The sequence below is a fragment of the Arctopsyche grandis genome, chromosome 2 (assembly GCF_051622035.1).
Source record: "Arctopsyche grandis isolate Sample6627 chromosome 2, ASM5162203v2, whole genome shotgun sequence".
Classification (NCBI taxonomy): Eukaryota; Metazoa; Arthropoda; class Insecta; order Trichoptera; family Hydropsychidae; genus Arctopsyche; species Arctopsyche grandis.
Genome location: NC_135356.1, coordinates 26510220 through 26531622, shown reverse-complemented (window position 1 = coordinate 26531622; position 21403 = coordinate 26510220). Strand labels below are relative to the sequence as shown.

Sequence of the window (21403 nt, the reverse complement as noted above, 5' to 3'; positions counted from 1 at the left end):
GAGAATGAAGAGATTGAAATAGCAATTAAAAACCATCACTATGGTCTAAATTTAATTTGAAATAAGTAAATAAACTATCGTAAATTCTAATGTATGGAAGTATATATTATATACATCATGGAAAATATCAAAATTCAGGGTCAAGGAACTTTCTGAAAAAAAATGTATGTTTACGTTTTTTTCATGATTCCACCGAGCAAGGCAATTTAAATATCTCAACTAATATTATAAAAACCAAAATAAAACGAACACTGATAAAAAGAGGGAATCTTATCACATTATTAATAAATGAATGTTTTTGGACATAGTCCACTTAGTGCGGAAATCGTTGAAATCCAGACGAATTATTATACATATGTATATATGTAATGTGATTGCACAGTTTGAGGAGCGGCGAAGCGTACCATTGAGGTTGGGGCACGTGGCATACCCCACGTGCGACACAACAGGTGAAGCCATTGATCCATGCGACACGCACAGCCCAAATAACACCATTGCAACATGTTGTATTTCAACCCCTAATCATGATTCCAAAATATCAACTTTTTCTCCACCTATTGCGATCCACTTGCCTCTACATATAATATTACGTAGATATATGTTTGTAACGAATAATGAATACCTATTAGAGGTACATAGTTCTGCAAATAATGATAACATCATTTCGTTCATTAACCGAAAAACCCTGAGATAATTGTAATTATTTTCATAAATATTCAAAAATTCTACAAAAGAAAATAATAGTGAGCGATAATTACCAGCAAAAACACTAAACTAAGTTTCGTTCATAGATATTATTTGACAATGTGTTCTTGAAAAACAAACTTTCGTTACATCTATGTATATGTATATATAAAATTGAATGTCTCTGTGTGTCTCGAATAGGCTCCTAAACCACTGAACCGATTACGATGGAACTTTCAGGATTTGTTGTATGCATGTCCGGTAAGATTACTGCGAAAAAAAACCTCTTAATAATAATATTCATAATTACAATTTTACTGACACGAAAGTAAAGCTATACCGCCTTAAACGCATCACGCCGCGAGTGTGACAATAATCGCGCCACGCCTACCTCGCACTCGAATGTACTGACCATTCAGGACTGTACCACAAAACACATAGTGGATGGCTCACGTCAACAAATATGTATATCTATGTCTGTGGAACGGGAACGGGAATTGCACGCGTTATTGTGGCATTGCAACGCATGCCGGTTTCAGCTAGTAATATCTAAAAATTTTAGTTAATCAACAAGAGACGTTTAGCAATCTCAACATACATACATAAAAATATTCTCGTTAAATACATGTCTAATATCAAAACCTCTCGGTTAGTGTTAACATTTGCATAACTGTGCTAAAAAAAACGGCTATGGCTAACGGGTTTATGAAATGAATGTAAAATAAGTGCAAGAAATGAAAAAAAACGGCTGAAGCAGACCCGTCCTTGCAAGGCGGATATCATTCTCACACTGATCGTTGAGCGCGGAACGTGCTGAATTTCCCCTCTCTCTCGCATTTGTGAGACACGTATACATACAAGGAGCTACCCGCGAAAATAATTATTTATGTTGATATTGATCAATGTTTTTATTTCGTAATTGCAATTCGAATCATAGAGGTTTTAATGAGGAATACATATCATATAAAGAGTCGGCATTCAGTATCTTTGGTTCTATAAAATAAAATACAATTCCATCACAATGCGGCAAGTCTTTAAAGTCGAAGTAATTAGATTTGAAATGTGGATAAAGTTTGCGTTATTTAAAATAAATAAAGCGCACTGTTGTTTATATTACAATATATCAACAAAAATATAAATATGTGAATGTACATAAACATATATTTCAAAAACAAAAAACCGCAGCCAACTTTAGCTGTTGTCAATTCCTAGTATCAGAATTGCTATACATATTTAACCCCTGAGAAATAACTGCTAGAAATTTTAACATTACAAATATACACATGTATTATGCAAAAGCTAATATGTATGTAAATATTAATGCAATATACTTTGAATTTAAACATTTGTGAGGTGATGCAGTGGCATGTACATAAAGATATTACATTACATAATATTAAAAATCTTTTCCACCGAAACAAAAATAAATTCGAAACGCAAATTACATATTCGGAGAAAATCTACCACGTCAAACGAGAAATAAATTGAAACTAATTCCCCAACGCAATTAAAACAGAAAAATATAATTCCAATAACAGGTGGAGCAAAATAACAAATAATTAAAAAAACACACACACAAGCCAATGAAAAAAAATAGTACAAGCCGTTAAATATTCCAACTCGGATTCCAATTTCGTGTTTATTTATATGTTTTATTTAATCATGTGATATGAATTTGAATTACTGACTAAGAGTGACTTACCAATAGCCAATGTAAGTAAATCTGAGACACAATGCTTCTATCGTTGCCTTTTTCCATGTTTAGGTAAAATTGAGAAGAGGCCTGATGTTTGATAAATCCGTTACACCAAAGCCAGCAGTGTGGCTTAATGGTAGCGCGTATGTTTAGCACCAAGTGATCAGTAGGTTCGATCCGCTATACTGCTGTTAAGATTTGGGGGTATTTGTGACTCCAAATCGATCGTATCTTATCAGAGTTTGCTAATTTTATCTGATCATTGTTGAAACGGTACCTCAAAATTGGCAAAAAATCATCTCTCCTGTTGTCCCAAATCTTCTATATTTATTGTATGTACAATTTGTAAAAATTATGTACGAATCTAAAATCCATAGATGTCTCAATGGATTAATTCTGTAATTAATTAATTAATTATTATTTCGTGTTCTTCAGCTTCTGGAAATGCAGTGATTTATGTCATAATAAAATGCTGCTTTGTTTATAATTAATTGTCCAGGAAGGCGCGTTGGGGTATTCCTGTCAAGCCTTCCTAGTATACATATATCTACGTAAAATAAAATGCATACATTTTATGAGTTTAAATTATGTATGTATTCAAAAGGTAAAGATTTACATCAGCTCACTATATTTACATACATATGTATATGCAGCACCTACATACATATGTTAGCACTCTAGAGATATTTGAAAATTAAGTCGATGTGAAAAATGTGGAAATAAATTAAAGTTCACATGTTTTTTAAATCGCATTGTGTTTTTTGTAACAACTCCACAGTCCTGATAAAAACACAAAAATATCGAAAGTAGATATGAAATTATTTATACGTATGGTATGTATGTATGTATGCAAGCCTTTGTTGCGACGAATTTGTACAACATACGTACATGCATATACATGTATGTATGAACTTGTATGTTTGTACATATTCGAGAATCGGCGGCTTGTTTTAACACCTCAGTCACCGGCGCACTTGTCGGGAGCGTCTCCCGGTTTGTTCTACGACTCTTCGGTCAATATTTAACATATTTTTCCAAAAGAAATTCCACGTCCGCTATTATATTCCGAGACGAGACATTCTTCCGACTCTCGCGTTGGATTTCTCGAACAATAAACACGTGGTCTATTTGTATAAGAGCGGTATGCATATAATGAAGCAAAAAACTAGAATTTAATTAAATATAAGTAATAATAACACAGGACAACGCTGATCGACCGCACTGATGGGGGAGCAAGCAATTGAAAAACAATTAATTTAAATAATAATTTAAAAAAAATTATATGTATATTCGGTTTTAAAATACGGTAAGATATTTATAATTAGTATATGTTTGAAGCTTAAACAAGTTAAATGAATTTTACTTGTCAACAGAAGTCAGTTTCGTGTTTTTACTAATAAAATGTATGGTTTCTAATTCACTTGTACGTAAGTATATGCATATACATATTTATATTTAAATAAATATAATGAAATCACGTTCTAGATCAATTCTTGATGATTTCTTTGTTTAAATTTTCAAATCCCTGTAAATTTGGATTTATGTTTTATTTTATTTCTCCAAATATACTGAATGTAGGATATTCATATTTTATGTATTCCTTATCAAAACCTCTGTGATTTGAATTATGTCGTTACGAAAAAAAAAACATTGATCAATATAAAAAAAAATTGACGGAAAGTACTTTATAAACGTGCTTCTACGGTTAGTGTAAGAATGATATTCACCCTGGAATGACTGTTCTGCTTCTGCACTTTTTGTTTTTTTTTTTTTCATTTTATAGCCAATTTTCAATTTTCCAGTCCAATTTTCAGTTCCAAAAACACTATTTCCGTTTGACTTCATTCAATAATTGTAATCACTTCCTTTAATTCAATATTTCCAGAATCTTGGAAAAGCAGAATAAACGTATTACAGGCCACCAGTATTTTTAAATATTTGATGAACGCAAAACATTATATTTAATGTTTTGCTAAATACATATGTATATCTCGAATTGAAGAAAAGTGGAATTATGCCACTTTCAATTATAGCGGCTCATACATACATATACTAAACCGATCAACCATTTATAAATTTCACCACCGCATCAAAACTGAATTTCGTTGAAAGCAATTCTGATGTGGTACACAATTTTGACATTTAAATCAACGATTGACCATAAACATTGGCAGCAAATGTGATTTTATGGATTACATTATACACACCTACATATGTATGTATGTACATATGTACTGCTAGGTGGTCAGTCCTTCATTCCACGATACTTCTAACAACTAGTTAATAAGCTTGCACATCTATCTAAAACTATACACACCTGCGTATAATTTTTCGGAAATGTGAACCCCTTATATTTATACCACCAAATAACAGTGTTTGAAGATTTTATCCATTTGATTTTTTTGTTTAACCCTTACTTAAAGATATTAGTTTTCTATATACATATGTATGTACCTAAAGGTCTGGAATTATGAACATCCAATGTACATAGCATATCAAGTATCAATTTCCTAACATTTTTCCTCTAATAATCAAATGCACTTTAATAAGCATGCATTTTTTCTACATACAATGCAATGTTCATCAAATATATTATACCTAAATGTACTTATGCATACATACACAAGTAAAAGTTACATATTTTTTAATAGTATAAATATTATTTTATATTTTTTATATAGTCGTTGCCAAATTAAGCCAACATCAATTGTTCCCGTGGTATCTTTATTGATTTAATCAACTCAATTACAGTTTTATAAGAGGTTCATTCAGAGCGGCAGTCATAAAAGTGGGTATATAAATTCTAGATTACACACATACAAACACACATATACAATAAGTGTTTATATATTTATGTAATTATATCGGCTGTATGTGTGGGTGTGTTCGTTTTTAAATAACGTTACGCATATTTAAAAATTCATAATATTCAGTAAACAAAACGATCCATTTTTAAATTACTTTTAATTACGCACAAATTGAAAAAAATTAGTGTTGCGTGTACGCTAACAAAAACACCGTTTTTTTTTTTGTTAGCTTTATGTATTTAATACAATTATTTTCCAATTCAATTCGTCATTACGTACGTGGTCACTGTCATGTATTGGTCATCGTTCTTTCAACGGAACCCGTGTTAAATTAAATTTTAAATTTTAAAACAGACCTACATATATTGTGTGTAAAATCGCAATTTTTGCCATCGCCTTTTAACATGTTGATCGAACGGTTCAAATACGACTACATATTGTACGTACGTATCGACAGAGGGACGACTATATAAATGCATAATAAAACGATTAGCTTTGAGCCCTAATCACACAAACGATTCGACGCAATCACAAGCGATCACACACAACTGATTGTGAGCAAAATTCACAACTGGAAGTGAGTGTACATACAACACAAAATTTCTTTATTTTTTTTTAACAACGATTGCCGATTCAAACTTCAAACGTAACACTCACGTCGCATAATGTAATTTACCGTTTAACTCCGTTCAATTGAAGACCTTCATCAAATGATAAAAAATCAATATAAATCGAATGTATTATGCATATATTACGAAGCATTGTATGTATCTACACATATTTTAAAATAGAGATAAGAAAAAAAAGTTATCACACTACATGAAAAACTCTCATTTGTATCGAACTGTCGTACATATGTACATATGTAATAATTGACTATCACAGATATTCTTCAAATTGAGAATAGAAAATGCTTAAAGATCAATTACGTGGTATTACGAAATTATATTGCTATTATTGAGTTGATTTTAGTTCACAAAATACACATTTTCTGTTTTCAAAATTATATTTTTAAAGTGAAATAAGTTCACATACAAAATTAAATTAAATTCCGCTATAACGAACTATTTTCAGTTCTGAAAAGTATTACTTAACAATAGTTCCCAGTTTCATTACAACGAATATTCAGTATAGTGCAAGGGTGTGGAGTTGGAGTGGGAGTCGTGGAGTCGGAGCATTTCAAGCGGATTCTGAGTCGGGGTCGTAAATAAAAAAAAAACATAGATAAAGTAAAAATCAACCGACTACGACGTCTTTTTACAAGGCTCTTCTATATTTTTATTTTTATTTTTAACTTATATTATTACGCTATGCGTCAACTAGTCTCTGATTTTATTGAAGTAAATCGACTAATAAAATTAAATTTAACAATTTCTTTATAAAAATCACAAATTTAAATTACATTATAAATAAAATCGTTGAATTGCACATATTTTCATGTGTTCTAGCCAAAACCGAAGTTTCCCCCGTGTCATACATAACTTTATTATTGTCAATTTTTTATATTAAATTGATTTGTTTATGTAGTGAAATTTATACACGTACACATACTATGAATGTACTTACTCTTTATTTATACCTAATTCATTACCAATAATTGAATAAATCAGGTCACATGTCAATTTTTAATGATATTTTCAAATCTTTAAATTTTGAAAACCACTACTAAAATAACCAATAATTTTCCATCCAATTTCCAAAAAGTCCATCTTACTAAAATATTTTAAGTTGTAGTCGGAATCTGTAAATTTTGATCCGACTCCATACTTAATAAAATATATATTAAGTTATTTGAAGCTAAATTTTCTAAAAAAAGATAACGGTTATCTATTTTCTCGATCTCGATCAAAATTAACATTAGCAATATAACGAATATTCTGTATAACGAAATAATTTAAAAGGTCCCCAGAAGGTCGTCATAGTAATTTGACCGTAAAAAAATTCGTTAAAATATATATTTTTGAATCTTTTTCTATTTTTTTTTATAACACAAAAAATTATCAATAGTATAAAAAGTTAATTGTTTGTTATAAATATAGGAAAACTTTACATACTTAAACTTTTATTTTTCAAATGAAATATAATAATAAAATTAAAACCTTGACCATATAAAAACTCCATAATATTATATTTTGGCAAAATCAAAAGTTTAATTTATATGAAAAATCTAGATACATACATACATACATATATGTATGTATATATAATACATACATATGTACGTCTTCAACCTTACACCCGGACGAAGGCAGGCGCTGAGAGCTAATCAGAAATAAAAAAGCGATCATAATAAGCGGCGGAGATAACAATCTCGACAAAACACACGCGTCCGTAGTGATAGTGAGCAAATTCGGAAAGCCCCCCCCCTGCCCTCCCCCTTCAACACAGTCGTTAACCCCTTCGGTGTCGCACGGGCGTGTTAATTCACCATTTCGTTGTACAAAGCAAACAACATTATTCATCGCAACGTTACGTTACGATTTTATCGTCGTAATCGTTACATATTACGAACAAAACAATAAAAAGCGACCGGCCCCCGCGATCCTCGCCCGCCTTTACAAATTTTACCCGAAATAAATATTAATAAATTTAGTAGTAGTAAAGAGGTACAGTGGGCAAAAAAAAAGGAAAAATGTATAATAAAAAAACTTAATTATACGCTTTACGACCGTTCGTCTCGCGCGGTGACCGGTAGACACAGGAACTGCGTATTTTGTAAGTAATCAGTCGAAGACGTACCGAATAATAATAATATAAATCAGCAGTTCCCAACTTAGAATTATACAGGAATTTATGTCATATGCGGAGATCATGATTTCATTAAAATGAATCTTGTATAAAATAAAATAAATTACTAACGCACTAAAAATAAAATTGTTCAAATGAATAAATATAATATACTATATATATATAAACCGTCCACTAAGTCAAACTTATTTTTTCAATTACGGATGTAGAATAAGTAAGCAATGGTGACACATCAAAGATTCCCCGTTTACATCATCAATTAGCAATTCAATCGTTTAAAAAACACGATATGTATATTAATGTAAAACAAGATTATATAATTAACAAATTTGAAGTATACAATAATGATAGTTGGAAAATAAATCAATTAAAAAATCAAATCCTAGTTTCTTAGTCTTAAAAAAAAATAAAAGTTTGAGATTATTGAGAATTATTGAATTGATTTAAGCACATCGATGATTAATTCATTTATGTGACTGTACTTGAATGTGTTAATACATATATGAAATATGCATTAATTTTGTCTGCAGTTTTATAACGAAATAGGGGTACGTCGTCGAAATCGAGTTACGAGTGTTATTAAGTTAGTTTGTTCGAGTGCTATTATCGGACTCCATGGACCCTATTTTTTTGAGTAAAATTGAGGGGACGCCAAAACACGGTTAGTAATAATCGGAATTTTTTTTTAATGATTTTTAAAATATTGATTATTATCTGTAATTTCACAACAAATGTTGATTTTAAATGCAAACGACCACTACAAGGAAAGACACCGTTCACCCCACCTATTTACGAAAAAAACAATAGGCTCCTTTTAGTATAATTTATTTCAAATTTTAATTCATTTGTTCATAATGGGCGTATTTGAAAATTGTCAATAAAAATATAGATAGATAAAGAATAAGGGGGGAGGGGGCAGCTAGCAGCATGTTTGCCTCCGGGAGCAAACTACTTTAACTACTATGGCTTTAGCCAAGACATTGTAATCAGAGCTGTGGAGTCTAGAGTCGCGGAGTCGTAGAATTTCAAGCGAAATTGGAGTCCAAGTCGAAGCAATAGAAAATCAACTAACTCCGACTCCTTTTTACAAGATTTTTATTATTAGTTATTATCAACTAGAGTCTCCAACTTTATTGAGGTAAATCCGTTAATAAATTGAAATTTTGTAATTTCATGAATTATTATATTATAAATAAAATCGTTAAATTGCACTTATGTATGTATGTACATAAGTGCAAGTGTATGTTTCAGAATAATTAGCCTAATGAGTCACGCATTAAAGATCCTACTAAGGATAATACAGGGCAGAATTTACTCACGGTGTGAAGAGGCGATTAGCAGAGAGCAGTTTGGGTTCAGACAAGGCTTGGGTACCCGAGAGGCCCTTTTCTGTATGAAAACACTACTCCAAAGATGCAGAGAAGTCCGTAAACCTGTGTACATCTGCTTTATAGACTTTGAAAAGGCCTTTGACCGTGTCCAACACGCTCGCCTGATGGAAACATTAAAAAATATTGGCCTGGATGACAGAGATGTCATATTGCTACGAAATATTTATTGGAATCAGACTGCAGTAGTACGTGTCGATGATCAATTCACTGATGAGATTCCTATAAAACATCCTATCACCTACTCTTTTTAACACCTACACCGAATCCACGATGCTCTCCAAGAAGCGGAGGGCATCAAGGTGGGCGGCGAGACGATCACCAATATAAGATATGCTGATGACACGGCACTAGTCGCTGAAAATTTAGCAGACCTGCAAAGATCTCTAGACCGTGTACATCAAGAAAGCAATCGAAGAGGTCTGGGAATAAATCTAAAGAAGACAAAATTTATGATAGTAGATAAAATGCAAACAGACACCGGGAATCTAACCTTGGATGGAGAGGTGATAGAAAGAGTAAAAAGATTCAAATACCTGGGTACCTGGCTGAATGAAGAGATGGACCCAGATGAAGATATAACAATCCGCATAGAGATGGCTAGAACAGCATTTGTAAAAATGAAGTTATCTTGGCTTCGAAACATGCGCATGTGAACCGATATGAGCGCCGAAGAGCTCTTCCGAGTCGCTGAAGACCGATGCGGATATCTTCAAATAATCGACGAGGTGGTCGCCAACGTCCGGATGCGGACAAGGCATTAACAAGAAGAAGAAGATGTACATATGTATGTAAGTGTTGTGGCCAAATCTGATTCTTATATTTTTTTTAATTAAATTGATTTGTTCGTTTATAAAACGCTTTTTATTTAAACAAATTTCATTACCACTAATTAGATAAATTGGGTTACATTCAAATTTAAAATATATTTTTTTAATTCCTTTATATTTTTATATTTTGAAAATCGCTATTATTCTAATACATAGTAATTTTATACGTTGACAAGAAAAGTCGATCTTATAAAATTCGTTCAAATTGGAGTCGGGAGTCAGAGCCTCAATTAGGGCGAAAACACACAGCGATGAACGGCACATTGTGCGCATGGCTCCTCGCTGTGGGTGGTCTCCTACACTTCTTCAAATGTGGGATACACCGTTATCGATCTTTACAAGCAAGGATAAATACAAAGATACAATTTTACCGAAAACACCCCCGAGGGTCATTTTAGGGCGGGGCGTGCTGGGCATTCCATGAATATGACCCATTTTTTTCGCAAACCTCGTGCCACGTGCACCGCTGTGTGTTTTCGCCCTTAATTCGGGGTCGGTCAATTTTGAGGCGACTCCAGACCCCTGCTTGCATGAAAATATATACGAAGAATATAAATATTAATATATATGAAGAAATATAAATATTACCCCTATTTATTTCCCACTGCATTTTTATATGCTAGGCTCTGACTCACTATTTTCGAGAAGAATTATTGCCATTTCCAAATATTTCTTTGGAGTATTAAAGGGAAGAATCGACAACCCTTCGATTTTATTTGAATTTATATTTTCGGCGCCTGAGTGCGGTAGAGTTTTGCGTCATCATTTACTTTTCCAACCTATTCCTCAGAACATGTCTGCTTTCAATAACTAGTCTCTCGTAAAGGCTATCCGGTTCCTTAATGTGATTGATGAGCATTTGGACCTGTTCAATTGTCATGTTGATGAGCTGGTTAGGATCTTGAGATTCAACACGAGACTATTTGAACGAGATGAATGATTGGAATTTTTATTGTTTTTATTTTGTTATTTTCTTTCTTTTGTTTGGGAAAACTAGTGTGACGCTTTGGGGCAACCTGTCAGGTCACACTGGTCATTTTATTGTTATTATTATTATAAATTATAAATTAAATAAATATACAAAGAAATGTTCCACTTTTATTTGCCAAGCAGTTGGTTTTCTTGTTAAAATCTTTTAACACAATTTACTAAAAATAATGGCTTTTAAACCGTTAATAGAATTTCGTTGTATGCCGACATTTCATTATTCAGGTCAGTGCACCGCTTTTATGAACTCAAGAAAATTTTCAGGGAAATTCCGAGATCCGGGACAGTGAAAAACTTATTCCGAAACATGATCAGAAATGTAATGAAAATCAACAAAAACTGTTATTCAAAGTTTTGAATTACTTTGAACGCTTTGAACCTTCAGCATTGAAGCTCACTAACACTATGCGACGGAAACCCAGCAGGGATCTCGTACATTCAACAAGTGTACACACACACACACACACACTTACATCCGCATCCTCGAATCGAAAGAAAAAAAAAAGGTTGGTGACCGCCGATTACAACCGAATAAAAGAATTGTAGGGATCCTCCCGAAATACATGAAATAAACGCATGCGATAGACAAACACGGCCCGTTAATTGCCGGCCTAATATCGGGTTTTGATAGATGTTGAGCGCCTCCCATTCCGTCCGTCCGGCCGTCCGTTCTCGCACACAAACACACACACACACATACAAACATACATACAAACACAATTATGAAACGCGAAACGTAACGAGGTAAGCGATATTATTTACGACCGGTAAAACTCATGCGCTTATCTCGCATCTGGAGTCGCCGCCGCACCAAAAAACATAAATAGACAATGTATTTCACGCCTCAGTAACACTCTGAAAAATATTCCCCATGTCTAGGAGGATGTTCCCCATGACTGGGAGACGACCACCCTCTTCTCGTCGCGCGGGACGAAATTAGGCAAACGCTCGTTATTATTAAAAATGGTAGGCGTTCGCCGTGATGGATGGTGAGCCGTAAATAGCGCACAGTTCGCCGCTTATTATTATCGCCGATTAAGATCCTAAATTACTTATGCATACATTACAGTAGTAGTATTATTCTTTTTTTTTTTTTTCCACCTCCTTTTTCGGTTCCCTTTTCGGTAATCCGATAGCGCTTTGTGTTGTTGCTAAACGTTGTACAAATTAAAACGATAGCTATCGCGCGCGGTACGTCTTTATTTATTCACGAAAAAAAAACAACATTTTTTTTCGCCGTAAATCAGAGAGTACGAGCGGAGAGGGTTAAAAATGTCGGACGCTCTAATTAAAATGTGTATTATTTCGAAACGCGTCCTGTCTGCACGTTTTTGTTGTTATGTATATTTTATAAATTGCACGTTGTAACACTAAACAGTGGGCCGCTTATCGAAATTAACTTGTAATATGTACTCTCAATTGAATGAAACACTACTTCCGGTCGGCTAATTAATCAAATGTTTCCGCAAGGTATGAAAGATGCGAGTTGACTCGTTGGGGTAGGACCTTTCGATTTGGAAAAGATCGCAAAAAATGCTCAAAATATTCAAAGTACTACAAAATGAGTTGTAACTAAACATGTACCTGAATTATGTATTAAATGGAATGGGTTGGATTCAAGAGGTGGCATAACTTACAGGTATTTTTCCGTGCTTCAATGAATTTATATTATTCAGGGACGAATATCGATACACATGTATTATTAATATGTAAAAGAAAACTTAATTTCATGAAAACAATTTATAACTTTCTTAATCGTTATTCAACATTACGGTTCTTTTAAAAATTTATCAACCATGTAGAAATTTTCTGAAAGTTGTAGGTCACGACAGTTGAAAAATGTTAAGTGTTTGTTACAATAGGCTAAAATAAATTTTTAAGTTACTGAAATAATTTTCAGGAACTGAAAGAGACATGTGCTTTATAATTATAATAGCATAAGCTGAAGAAAATTTTTATTCATTCAGATGAAAGAAATCTTCATTCGATAAGTATGATTCTCTGTCGGTCGATTCTCATTTACAAAGCTTTTAAGTGAGTCCGTCCGTTTTTTTTTTATTATTTTCAATGTTAAATATTCTTCATTGGTGTAATTAAAGCTTACAAAAAATGACTTTAAAATATTTCTGTACCGCGCTTAATTCTTCAAAAGAAAAATTTAAGTCCTATATATATTATACTTAATTGAGAAAATTTAACGTTAAAAGATTCTCGTTTTTCGTGACTTTTTTTCTCTCGGTTTGTTCGAAAAAAAAATGGAACGTTAAACGTAACGTAATTATATTACTGTACGTCTCGATTTAATTAATACGACTTTTCATTTATACATGCGAAATGTGCCCATTAACATTTACAAAATCGAATTATAAATGTGTACATTCCGAGCAAATAAAATAAAGAACGTATTCCAAGAAATACAATAAATTAATTATATTGATTGAGAAAATATAAGTTGTGACATGATACAATAAATAAAAAAGCTAATTAGGCTTATAGCGAACTTGTATCATTTTTAAATGCAAGCATTTTCAATAAAATACATACATAAATTTATTTATGAAATAATAGCATTATTCTGGAGCAATGGAATCAAAATAAATTTAATAAACTAAACGAGAATGTTGAAATCGAATTATGGTTTTAAAAATTATATAAAACGATTTTTATAGTCTAATTTTGTAAACACACGATTAAATTGTATCTAAGTATTGAAGTTCTAATTCAGACAATTATTTCAGGGAAATAAATAATTCCAAACGCAACATCTTTTGTAAATGCGTACATTCATATGTATATAAAAGAATAATCAAATGAATGTTACCTACACGATAAAATTGTGAATGTGTGTATTCTTAAGTATCTAAAAAGTATATTCAAGAACAAACACACCTGAAATAAATGGTCATTAAAATTTAACACGAGATACTACATTATATTGTTGAACAAACATTAAATGGGTCACAAAATACTAGAGTAATCATAATCGAATTATATATATTATATATATATATATATCCATTATATTTATTATTGGTAATGCTAGCGTAGTTCCTTTTCATGCACGCTAATGCGTACTATATGTATGACGCAAACGACTATAAAATTTAATATTTTTATATCGTTATACATACATACATATATAATATTTTTTTTAAATATATATATATATTTATATATATATATATATATATATATATATATATATATATATATATATATATATATATATATGTAAGGCTAACGATCGATAAGGCTATACAATAAATGTAACAATTACATACAATAAAATTCGAACATGAAAACATAAAAAAATCGCGTGTTACAAATGTGAAAAAAGAGATACACGTATTTTTTTTTATACGTACATACATAGTACGTATAAAAACCTATTATTAAATTATATTTATATGAGTCACAATAGTAATTTTATATATCGTTTTACGCATCGATCAAACTGTACGTAAATGTATTCTACATATAATCAAAATACAGTACACTCTCGATTAACCGGGTGATTAATTTTTATTTAAAGTAAATAGCATGATTTGAACGAACGATTGTCTCGATGTTAGCAAATTTTTCAAAACCGTAAATCATGGAGTTATTTCCAAACTGAAACAAAATCATATTAATGATCTTCTTAAGCTCTTGTTAACAAAAATAGCGACCCTGGCTGCTTATATACGGATTAACAACCTTGGTCCAAAGTCAAGTCAAAATCACTCGTTCAAATTAGCAAGGCTTTATCAATTGCATTATTTAGTCAAAATACGACAATTGCTACTGTTGAAAAATGTATGGAATAAAATCGACCGATGAGGATTAGAATACAGCAAACGTAATAGGAAAAATTTGATGTAAGATGTTTCTAAAAAATCTCTAGATTTTTAAAAATAAATAAATTACCGTATTTGAAAACGAAATAAATGAACACGTCGGTTTATCCGTGTTTTCCAAATGTCCGTGCGCCCCCTTCCTATCATTGGCTCAAATAATCGAGAGCAATCCGAATAATAGATTCTGCACGACCCTCAAGTGCCGAATCATGGATTCGACTAGAAAGATGTAAATTAATTTTTGAGCATGTTTTATCGACGATGGGTTTGTACGGCTGCTGATGTCGTCGCATTCTTATCTGAACGTATTTGCTTTTGAGTATAGTTTATTACGCACATTTATACCTTTCTTCCACAAAAAAGCGACCTGTAAATATATGTACTAATGCAAATAAAAAAATAAGTTTAAAATTCTGTAACGAACACACACACATGTACACACACGCGTACGGGGAAATAATAAAATATTACGAAGTTGCCGCTATCTTATCTCGTCGGAGGAGTGTAATATCCTAGGCGCTAGAAGCGGGCCAGCTCATACGTGTCTTTTCGGCAATTTAATTTATCTTAATCCAATATAATAAATAAAATAAATAAATTGTAAAATTTGTACTAAAAAAAATTATAAAATAACAAGAACAGCCGCGGAACAATTGCGACGCATTAATACTTTCAGTGTAACTTTATATTGTAATTTTTTGAATCTATTTCGCAATAAGGTGAACGTGTCATTGTTTGAATGATTTATAATAAAATTTTAATGAGTTCTAATTTATAAACGTATCGCGTTGGCAACAGATCAGAATACATACGAACAATGCGTGTAATAAATGTAAATCTGACACATAATGTATTATTAATGGCACGAATTATTTTTATTAATAATATGTATGTACCTATTACAACAAAAAAAACTAACAGTTCTTCCGATTTCATTTACAATTAAAGCGCTCGTTAGAGGATTTAATAATAATGCGACGCAAAAATTATGGAAGAGTCAACCGATTTTGTGATTAAAGTAAAACCTTTTTATGCGTAAAATCAAAACGAACCGAGTTTGCCATTCAAATTTGCAATTAATGTCTCGAAATTCACAATCACGGGGAAATATTTTCCAATGTGAAATTAATTTTGAATTGCGAATTAATACGTAATCGAGAAATGATAGATTTATAATGAAATGTTTAATTTATACATGCATTTTATCGACAACAATATGTTAATTCAAATTTAATTTTAAAATTCGCAAATATCAATTGTAAATTCGTGAAAATGCCAATAGCTGATATTTAAAATGATGAGTTTGAGTTTGACGAATAAAAAAAGCAGTTCTATTCAATTAAAATAACTTATTTTACATTTAATATTTATAAAAATGGAAAGTAGTATCTTTAAATTTAATTTAATAGAAAGTCTGCTTAAAATAATATCTTTTAACGAGATATCATTAAGAATATTTAGAGATGTCATTTTTTTAATTTACATAGGACTTGTTATTGATATTACGCTTAATTTACGATCTACGCCTCTTCAAATGGTATAAATCTTCATTGCATAATAAAACATAACCAAGTGAATCAATTTTCATAGGCGAATGTAAATGATTCATTCCGAATTACAATTATTGATTTTTCCAATCGAAAAATGCAATTTTGGGAAACCAAACTGTACTAAATCGAAATAATGTAATTTTGTAAAATTGTGCATAATAGTCGAGTTTCAATCTTTCAGCAAACCCCTTGCAAAAATCATTGCTGAAACAACTTTTAATACATCAAACTAAATTTTCAACTATTGAACAAAAGAAAATAAAATCAAAGAAACATACATATGTACATATAATCATATAATTCTGCTGTTTCTTTTTACTTCTTCAATTTACGCGACATAACAAAATTCGCAAGCATTTTTATCGCAGTTTCAAAGAAACAGCCGCATTCAATACTGAACTTAAAAACTAGACTATCCGTTCGACACATGAGCCGTCATATTTGTAAATGGCGTAAGTCCACTTTTCTTCATTTCGAGAAATATCTCGCAAAACAAATATAATGTTAAGCGTTTTACAATAATTAAAAGTACTGGTGAGCTTGTAATAAGTTTATTCTGCTTTTCCGAGATTTTGGACATATCGAATTAAAAGTAATGATAAAAATTTATGAATCTAGTCAAACTGAGTGTTTTTGGAACTGAAAAAAAAAAGACTTCGCCACTTTCCAATATAACGGCTCGTATATACATACATGTATATTGAAAATGCTTTTAAAAAGATTCAAAACAGTACATACAGTACACGTATTCATTTCCTCATTAGCGCTATTGATATATTGATTCCGGTTTCATATATAAATAAAATTGCAATTATATTACATACATTTTTACACGATATGAACAGATTTTACGCTACATTTTCGCTTACTTGACTCTCCATACAAAATCTGAATGTATATTAATTCGCGTAAATTGAAACATGTACATTTTTAACGCGATTTTTCTCTTTTTACCGGCGGGAAAGATGAATCGACCTGATCGACTCGGCGAATAAAATTTTCAACGCGTTCAACATACGGACACCGCACAATGAACTAGGCGACGTGCGAAAAACGCATTTAACGTTCGGAAAATGCGTACACACGCAAAAAAGTTACGCGCTAGGAAGAGGGTGTCGGAAAAGTTTTCCGGGAGGGCGGAAAAATGAAAGTTTGGCGAGAGAGAGAGATAGAGAGAGAGGGGTTGGCGGGGTGGGCCAAAAGCGTAGCGACAAAGTTTTCGCCGCGTGTGCGTTTACACGTCTACACGGACACGTGTGATTGTGTGTGTGCACGCCCGTTTGTAAACACGGCCACATGGTGCGATTAACATCCTATATATATAAATAAATAAATATATAATAATAAATAAATATATAAAAATAAATAAATATATAATAATATACACATATATGTACATGTAAAAAAAATAAGAAGAGTAATAAAAATGAGCTCACCCTCTCCTCCTCGCGGATCATCTCAGCGATGCCCGGTTTGATCTCCATGTCGTCGGCGTGCATCGGTACTTGGGGGGCGATAGGCAGGGGCGGCAAGGGCGGCAGGACGGGGACCAGCGGCAAGGATTGAGAGGCGGAAGTGGTCGGCATCGGAGTGGCCACAAAGGTCTTGGGAGGAGAATCGGTAGGACTGCGACCGCCGGTGGGATGGTGACGCTTGCGGGACTTGGTAGGCGTAGGGCCTTCATCGCGGCGCGGGCCTGACTTCTTGTGCAGAGGGGTGGTTGCAGCGACTTCGGCAGCAGCCGCAGCCGCAGCAGTCTCCCTCTCACCGTTGACATCGGCGAGACCGCGAATCTTAAGAGACTCGGCGACTCTAAGCAGAGGGCCAATTTGATCTTGGGAGACGTTAATCTCTCCCTTGTACATGAACTCGACGGCGGCTTTGAGTTCGGGCCATTTGATATCGCGCATGATGACAATGGGATGTTGGCAAGGGTTTTCGAAGAAGAGGGTTTGGAAGTAGGGGCTGCAGGCGGACAGCACCATCTTGTGGGCTTTGAGGCTGTGGCCGTCGCAGGCCAGGGTGACGTCTACGAAGGATTCGGATTGGAGGAGTTGGTCGAAGACGTTGGTAAGGTTGGTTTGGTAGTTGTTCCAGCGGAGACAGAATTGTTGAGGGGAGGAATTGCCGCCGGTGGTGTTAGAAGAAGAAGCGCCGCCCCCGGAGGGGTTCTTGTCGTCGGCATCGGACTGGTGAGGCTCGTCAGGAGGCATGTCGGAAGCGTTCGGGCGTGCGTCTCTGGACAGGTCCTGAGGAACTGAGAGGTCTACGGTTGGCTCGGGTCCCGACTCGCCTATGCGCACGACATCTGCGAAACACGAGAGAAACGCGGTTCGGTTAAAGTCGACCATGTGAGAGCCGTTACGACTGTTTGACGCGCGGGTCGCGGCACGAGTGAACAGGGCCGTAGATGAGACACAGATAGGGCGCAGCGCGCGAGGCCGCGATCGCCGGCACACTGACACTCACTCACTGAGGTACTGCCACTGGCCTCTCGCCGCCCCCGACCCCACCACCGCCGTCTCTCTCTCTCTCTCACACACACACACACACACACCCACCCCTCCCCGCGGGCGTATCGACCGCTGCACCGCGCGCGCTGCACCGCCCTGCACGCGCCCCCTCCGCTGTCAAAACACACCCCACCCCACCACACCCGCCCGCCCCCACACACTTGCATGCCACTTTCGCGCTTGCACCTGTCGCACTCTTCTTACACACACCGATACAAATAAATTATTTCATCTTTTTAACTTTAAATCAGCGCTTCCCAAACTATTCCAACTGTCTATGGTGCGGGGCGGCACGACCGCGCCGGGGCCCATAGCCCCGGGGGTCCCTTTTAGCAACACTGAATATAATGAATTGTTTCCGTAGTTGTAACGAGTTGCTGTGACGTCCCGAATGCATAGACAGGTAAGGCCTGTGAGCGGCAAATTTTTAGGGAGAATCATCATTATTATTGTTTTATTTTATTTTATAGTCACTAATTCATATAAGCTATTGGGATTTATCTGCCGAGTTGCGAAGCCCTTTAAGAATCCGAATACTCTGATATTGCTCTAGAACAGATTGGTTTGTATTAATATGGAGTATGATTCAATCATATGGTCTCCTTATTACCAAACCCATATACATAGATCATTTAGAGACAATTCAGAAGCGTTTTCTGCGCCATTTATCCCATATGACTGGTCTTGTAAGATTGCTGCCAACTTATAATGACAGACTCTCTATTTTCAAGATCGCTAGTTTGTCTCATCGCAGAAGAGTTTCTGATTTGTTACTTTTATACAAGATTGCTAATGGAATCCTTGACACGTCTGTTTTGAACGAAATTACTTTTAACGTTAATGCCCGATTCACCAGATGTAGAAATTCTATCCACCAATTTGCCATAACAACACCTCATTTAGTACAATCGCACGTATATATATGGCGTCGTTACGATGGTATGTATGATTGTCCCGACCTTTTTGCTGACTCTTTCAGTACTTTTAGAGTTAAGATGAAGAAGCAAATCTGTAGTTGATTTGGTTCTTCACCTTCATTGTCATTAATTGTTTATTAATTTTAATATTTTTTCATTACCATGTGGTGCTCAATGCACATGGAATATAATATTTTCATTTATATTTGTATATTTTTTATCTCACCGTACTGCTTTCTGTTTTTATATTTTATTCTGTAAGTGTGCCAATTTAAATAAAATAAAAATCTTAATGGCTCACATACAGAATCTATTATATAATTTCGAAAGAGACTTTGTATGTAACGATGAAACTATTGTTGGTTCGTAGAATTTGAGACGTTCAGTTTAATAAAAATAAATAAATGAATATTCAAATAAAATAAAACTATTCAAATAAATTTAATAAAATATTTACTATATTCGATTGCCCAATGTTTAAGCAGTTTATATTACAAATACCGATCGTAGCCGGGTATAAACGCTAGTAAAAATATAAAAAGAAAGCATTAGAGTGAAACAAAAAAGATACAAATATAAAAGAAAATATTTAGATTCCAATTACAGTGAGCACCGAATGGTATTATAAAGAAAACACAAACATAGTAAACATAAACAAAAATGAATGACAATGAAGGTGAAGAAGCAAATCAACCGCAGATTTGCTTCTTCACCTTAGCCCTAAAAGTACTGATATACATATAGTTAGGAGTGTTGCGCTTCTACCTCATACAATTTCATACAAACAATATTTGGCCGGTTTTCAATAGCGGTAACGTCATTGATTAATTAATGGCATTTTAAAGGCGACACAAGTATCGGGACGTCACTGACGAGTTGAAAAAATAATTAACAAAATAAAAACAGCAATTCACAAGTTCAATAGTATTATGATTGCATAAGGGCGATAACACACTGGGAGGTACGTGGCACGTGTTTTATTTTAATCCTCGTGGTTCCTTCAGTTCATTATTAATTCGTACGATCTTATTATTTATTCAAATATGTATATATTTCTTTATTTCTTCAAATATGAGAATCATTGTCAATACAAGGAAAAAATATCAGTGAAAACACTCCAGATGGTGATTTTTTAACTGGGTGCCGCAGAAAAGATTATGCGTGCTAACCTTTTTTATTTATATGTGAAAAATTATCTAAAAAAAAAACGTGCCGCGTGCTTCCCATTATGTTTTCGTCCTAATGCAATCTTCGGTAATAAATTAGGCACTAAATTTTTAAAAAAACATATTCAGAGTCTAATTTCATGGCCACAATGTTGATGATACTGTGCCTTATATTAGATTTTTTGTAATATAGTAAACCACCCTATGTGCCGGCAACGGATAAGGCCCATTTGATTATAATTAAAAAATATATTAAATGCAATTGAAACAAATTTAATGCG

The 21403-nt window shown here is 33.6% G+C and overlaps 1 protein-coding gene across 12 annotated transcripts in view; it reads right to left on the bottom strand.

The window, feature by feature from the left end:
* LOC143921745 (protein bric-a-brac 1-like) overlaps positions 1–21403 on the bottom strand; it is a 429231-nt gene that overhangs the window by 291412 nt on the left and 116416 nt on the right. For 4 of the 12 annotated variants that reach the window (XM_077445130.1, XM_077445162.1, XM_077445173.1 and 1 more), the window contains exon 6: positions 17963–18834. In XM_077445130.1, the coding sequence (XP_077301256.1) occupies positions 17963–18834 (872 nt within the window). Of the gene's footprint in view, positions 1–17962; positions 19012–21403 lie in introns of those variants that run through there. The other 8 variants (XM_077445147.1, XM_077445177.1, XM_077445178.1 and 5 more) reach the window with 6 other exon arrangements.